Source organism: Pseudochaenichthys georgianus, chromosome 17 (assembly GCF_902827115.2).
Source record: "Pseudochaenichthys georgianus chromosome 17, fPseGeo1.2, whole genome shotgun sequence".
NCBI classification, from domain to species: domain Eukaryota; kingdom Metazoa; phylum Chordata; class Actinopteri; order Perciformes; family Channichthyidae; genus Pseudochaenichthys; species Pseudochaenichthys georgianus.
In genome coordinates this window covers 28,928,038-28,934,037 of record NC_047519.1, presented here as the reverse complement: position 1 = coordinate 28,934,037, position 6,000 = coordinate 28,928,038, and the positions used below count along the sequence as shown (strand labels likewise).

At 40.7% G+C, this 6,000-nt stretch overlaps 1 protein-coding gene across 2 annotated transcripts in view; it reads left to right on the top strand.

Moving 5' to 3' along the window:
• The first annotated feature begins 2,512 nt into the window (after positions 1-2,512).
• rock1 (Rho-associated, coiled-coil containing protein kinase 1) overlaps positions 2,513-6,000 on the top strand; it is a 35,651-nt gene continuing 32,163 nt past the window's right edge. For both annotated transcript variants that reach the window (XM_034103970.2, XM_034103969.2), the window contains exon 1: positions 2,513-3,374. In XM_034103970.2, the coding sequence (XP_033959861.1) occupies positions 3,282-3,374 (93 nt within the window). In that variant the 5' untranslated portion in view covers positions 2,513-3,281. The remainder of the gene's footprint in view (positions 3,375-6,000) is intronic.

Genomic DNA, 6,000 nt, shown 5'->3' with positions numbered 1-6,000 from the left:
GCTCTGCTGCCACAGCTGATCTGCGCACGGAGAGGGAGCCGCCGAGTGACGTCACGGAGCTACTGTACGCACCGTTTGGTTCATGAGGAGAAGTTCGCATCAGCTTGTTTCTGTTAAAGGAGGAAAACAACACAAAGGATTAGTCAGACAAATAACTAATACGTCACAAATGTTTTTCTTTTACATTTTATATTCTGTTTAAAGCCCATCTTATTCTTGTTTACATGTATTTAGGTTACTTCTTATACATTACTTGCACATTGGTCACTTGCAAAATACTCTTGCAGTGTTTTATTTATATTCTATTTTCTTATTGCATTATTTTGTATTGTTGTATTGTTTGATGTCCTTTATTATGTTGCATTGTTGAAGGAGCCCCCATCCTCATCCAACTTCACTGGCTCCCTGTTCAGCACCGGATTGACTACAAAAACCTTCTGCTTACATACAAAGCCCTCAACAACCTCACCCCCCACCTATCTCTCAAACCTCCTCCAATACACCCCCTCCCGCTCCCTGCGCTCATCCTCAGCCGGACTCCTGACTGTCCCCACCTCCCGCCTTAGCACCATGGGAGCCAGGGCTTTTAGCTGCACCGCACCCAGGCTCTGGAACTCTCTGCCTCCACACATCAAACAGTCTGACTCCATCACGACATTCAAATCCCACCTCAAAACCCACCTGTTTAAACTGGCCTACTCACTCTAAAACACATTCAACCTGCTATCACAGATCCCCCTCTCACTCCGTCACTCCACACTCTTGTCTTGCCTGTTTTATGCTTTTATGCTGCTGTATTGCCTTGTCGGTTCGATTAAATTGTGTTCCGTTTTTGTTTTAGCTGTTTTAACTTTTAAAAGCACTGTAAGGCGCCTTTCAGGACGCCTCGAAATAAAACGTATTATTATTATTATTATTATTATTATTATTATTATTAACACTTTTCATTGACATAACTACACTGTAGCCAATGTGCATTATGCCAATAAAACCTTTGAATCTAAATAAAGTATGCATGTTGAGGAAGGTGGAGTAAACAGAGGCATACGTTATACTAGGCCTAAATAAGGTTGCTCTCTAATACACTTTTGTTTTATTGCAATACACACAATGATATGCATATACAGCAACAATAAATCAATTATAAGGAAGTAGAACACTACAAAATAAACAGATAGACACAACTTAATCAAACATCCAAAATATGATTGAATAATTCATTGAATGATAGATACACACATCCATGCATGCTGTGGAAAACAGTTATTATGAAGGAAATGTCTAAAATGTTGGAAACAATTCATAAAGAAACCGTTGTGCCGTATTTATCAGTCTATTTAAGGTGAAAACATCTCCTTCAGGTGGCAGATATACAGAATTTATACATTGATATAAAGACCTTCATATTGCGTAGATTTAAAACAAAAAAACATCTTCACAATTTTTTTTCATTTACTGGTATAAATAAAAATAATATTTCTTTTAAGGAGCACGCTTCACGTTTTTTGTTTTGACAATGTTAAAATCATGGGTCTTAAGTTTCTGAACACAAGTGCTTTGTCATGTTAAAGTTGAACACCACCGCCCTCTGTTGGCTCACATGCCAAATGAACGCTGGAGGAGGCTGATTGCAGCGTAAAGAAGAAAGGGGATTTGTTTTTAAAATAGCTTTGTATAACTTGCTTGATATTTAATTTGATATAGGTGGACGCTGATGTGAGGCCCTTACAATCATTGATTCATAAAATAATTAAATGATTCAATTAAAAGGTAGGTAGTTATTATCTAGCCACTATTTCTTATAAAAAGTGAAGCTTTTGCATCAAACAAATAGATAGGGCATGTGACTATAATATAATGACTATAACTAAAGTCTTATAAATGTTGATTAAATGTCACACCATTAATCAAAATCTGCAAAGTAACTAAATATATTAAATAAATGTAGTGAAGGAAAAGTACACAATATACCTCTGAATTGTGGCAGAGTAGAAGTACAATGTAGCATTTTAATGGAAATACTCAAGTAAAGTACACAATCTTAAAAATGTACTTAATTACAGTAGCCTATTTGAGTAAGTTAGTGTAACTCTGCTTCCTATTGACAATGACCCTTGCAGAAATATCCATTCACCTTTATGTACCTTAAAGGATAGAATATATTTGAATAGGGCATACAAAACAAACAATATAAATATGACACATCATAACTAAGGGTAGGCTACATGATAGGTACTTACTATCACTGAAAGGCAAATCGAAATGGTCTGCATAAAAAACGTTTCGAAATTGTGAAGTACACAAAAGCTTTTAAAAAAAAAAAACATTTTAAAGGAAGAAGGCAAACATTTGAACACTAATACTAAATAAATGATTATTCTCCCCTGGGTTCTCATGAGATGCTCACGGTTAGCCCACAGTGTAACATTGTGAACAGCAACATGTTGCTATCAGTCTGTGAACTCTTTGAATGCACTTCGTCAGGGCGCATGCGCAGTGCTTGACATTTTGAAGTTGCTTCTCCGGGGTGTTTGAACAGGAAGGCGGACATGTTGGTCAGGCTGTGGGAGAAAATCGGGCATCGTCTGCTGTTTTTTTCCGAAAACTAACACATATCTAAAGCCGATTTGTATGCCTTCGACCTGAGAGATGTATATATGTGGACGGGAAACAGTCGACAGTCATTGACAGTGCACGGGATGCCGCGGAAGCACTGCCGTTAAACGTTGTAACGACTCCGTGTTTAAACTGATCGAAATTTGGAAGAAGCAGAAGTTTTTTTCCCACCACTTCTACTTTTGAGCTGTCAGAATCTATTGTCGTTTTCTGCAAGGGCCTGGCAAAATATGGGAACGAGTCTGGACTAACATATCCGTAAACTGTGCTTTTCAAAAATACATTACATCTAACTTTTAATTGCCTTTTGTTTGGATGCACCAACATTTTAAGCCCTTATCCTCAGTGGCATCCTGCGGAGGCTGACTAATCTGTCGCCGACTTTATCTTTTGCCACTGAAGTTGTTTGCAAGGAAAACATCTTTCGACTCTGAAAATGTGGCTTTTGTACATTCAACGCAATCTTAAACGTTTCATCGTCTGTGAAAGCTGCAGGAGAACGATGTCTTTTCTTTGAAGTGCCGTGTAAAGTTCACCCGAAGAAAGGAACATTTGGCTAGCTAGCTACCGCTGGCTGCTGCTAAAGCTAGCTAGCCAGCCTTCTGCCTCGCCAGTGAGCTGTTTTTGTCCACAAACCAACATCGGGGCTGAGTTTAACAGCAAACATGTCTGCTGGGGAAAGCATGGCGGCTCGGTTTGAAAAAATCGATGCCATGTTGAAGGACCCAAAGTCAGAAGTAAACACGGATTGTCTTCTGGTAAGTTTATAGTTTGCTAGCTGCTGGCTAGGCGGCTAGCGAGTCAACCATTCGGGGTCAGTCTACTCCTTGGAGCAGAAATTCTTTCCGAGACCAACAAGTCTTCTCAATTGTCACTGAAGGAATGTGCTGATATTGCCACTGACAGGCCAGTTTTACTCACACACTCAATCACGATCAAACACCTGTGTGTTCGTGTTTATATTAAAGATTTGCAATTAGAAAATAATGAGTAGTTTGATACTTCAGTCATAAACTTGCAGGCCAAAGCAATAACGTGGTAATTACTTGCATTAGGTTTTATGTTAAACGATGATGTACTGTGAGTACTTGACAAACTAGCTCTAATAACTAATCAGAAATGAAAGGTGAGGTGAGCGAACAAGACTGACATATGGGAACCGTGTTATTGTTCTCAACAATACAGAACACTGGCCAGGTAAAACAAGTCATGTTATTAGATCTAATCCTCTGTATTGGTCTCCTTCACCCACTACAATCTGATTAGGCTCTGTGGTGGCATTATTTAGCTTTTTTAGATCACTAGGAAGTAGGTGGTCAGGTGCTGTTTCTCTAGAAATACTTATCTAAGTTTAATTTAAAGTGATGGGGCTGCCAGCAGCCTGTTGTAACCTGCAGACCTCCAGCTGCATCAGTTCATCTGCTGGAGGTCACTGGTTTCTTCCTGTATACACTTGACAACTCATGAAGTGACTCTTCTGTCTGAAGAAAGAAGGCGTTTGCTGCCACGTGCTAAACCCCAAAGCAACACCTTCATAGGTTTGTATTACAAGAGGCAATCCCAGCAACTGACTCACCATGGAGTGGATGCCAAGGGGGACGTTGTTGAGTCAAGTGTGTGTTGATATCAGGATCCTTTCAGCTTGGGCGACAGTGGAGTGTTTTCACACGAATTGTTGCTCTCATGGGAGCAGTTGCAATCGTATGTTTAGTGTGATGAAACAAACATTCATATTGGTAATTAGATTGCACATTTCGGTTTGAATTTCACCAGAAGTGTGACAGTTTTACCCCAGCACTGAATAAACAAAGAGTGACTGGTACTTCTTAATCTGCGTGTAGAGTAGTTTTACTGTAACTTAGTCAGGTAGTAGTTTCGTTGTAACTCATTCAGGTGTTGTTCACGTTAGGTCATACTATTTGATTAATGATTCCTGGATCTTCATTGGATGTATTAGCCTGTGGTCTGACTTAACAAGCAAAGGAATATTGGGGAAGCAGTCTGTTTCGGAAAGGGGGCTTGTCCTAAAACACAACCCACACGGCCAACATGAAGTGTTTGTGTACAGGCTGCTCTGGATAGTTGTCTTTTGAAAAGAAAACTTTCTTAGTCTCTGTGACCTCCCATCCTGTTGCAGAAAAAGGCAATTAAACTCACCTAAAAAAGTGCACACGTTCTGCATTTTTAATGGCAAAAAGCTGTGGGGACTGTTCCTGCTGGCAGCCACACACACAAGGGTGGTGTTCCTCTTTTTTCCCTTTTCTGCAATCTTGCCTGATCAATGAATGGAGGCCTTTTGATGAGGCTCTCTCTGCCACCATGCAACTCCACCCACAGCTTAATAAAATTCCATGCTAATCAAATAACCTCTTGTCTTTGACTGGCCTGGAGTTCCCTGTGTGTCCCAAAGCCATTCTGCACGTCTGGAGAGAGTTGAGCCCAGGCAGGCAGCTCTGAGGTAGCAGGGTGTGGGCTCTTCATTCTACCCATAAACCAAAATTATGTGGACTGAAGACTCATGTTTCTAAAGGCCCGTGAATCAGGACATTTAACTCATAAAGCAGCCGACATGCTTAGCTATGAGTAATAGGTTCCATCAGAATACACAATGCAAGCCTTTTACTGGCCATGTTGTTGTACCTGGGTCCTTAGCTGGCATTGCTTTCTGTCTGAAGTATAGCACTGTTGGGCCGAACCGTTTTCCGATGGAAGCCTGGTCTGTGTTGTGTGATGCTGCTGACATTTGGCCTGCACCTTACCACTTAGCTCTTGGCCGGCCCATTGAGCACAGTATTCCAACCCTGCAGCCCTTATCGTCACCCCCTAAATAAATCCTGCTTGGAGAGAATAGTACCTTATCTGAATGGGCTGCCCCCTCCCCGATTATCGTGCTCTATGCAGGACTTTTAAGAGCCAATCTGAACAGACAGAATTCCTGACATTGTGATGTGAACGACATTAAGTGTCCTATCATTGTCTATATTTATGTTTTTCAATATGCAGTGTTTCCCTTAGGTTTACTGCTTTGGGGGGGGGGGTGCTGTCTGAGCGAGGGGGGGAGGGGGTGGCATTGGGATATATATTTTTTAAATCCTCTGGAACAGAGAGAGGAGCTGTGGATTATTGTTATTGATTAATGCATCAGTGTTTCTTAGGGTCAAAAACACTAAACTCCCAATTTAAAATGAAAGCATTATTTAATAAAAGAGCACGTGTTCAATGTGAAAAGTGACCGTAGATATAGATTAGTTGCAATTTGGTGCAATGTATATATATAAAAAATATATATAAAACACTTTTAAACACCTTGAATTTCAGGGGGGGTGCGGGGCTCCGTTGGCGGGGCGCAGGGCGCCTCCAAGACAATGGTAGGGGAAACACTGA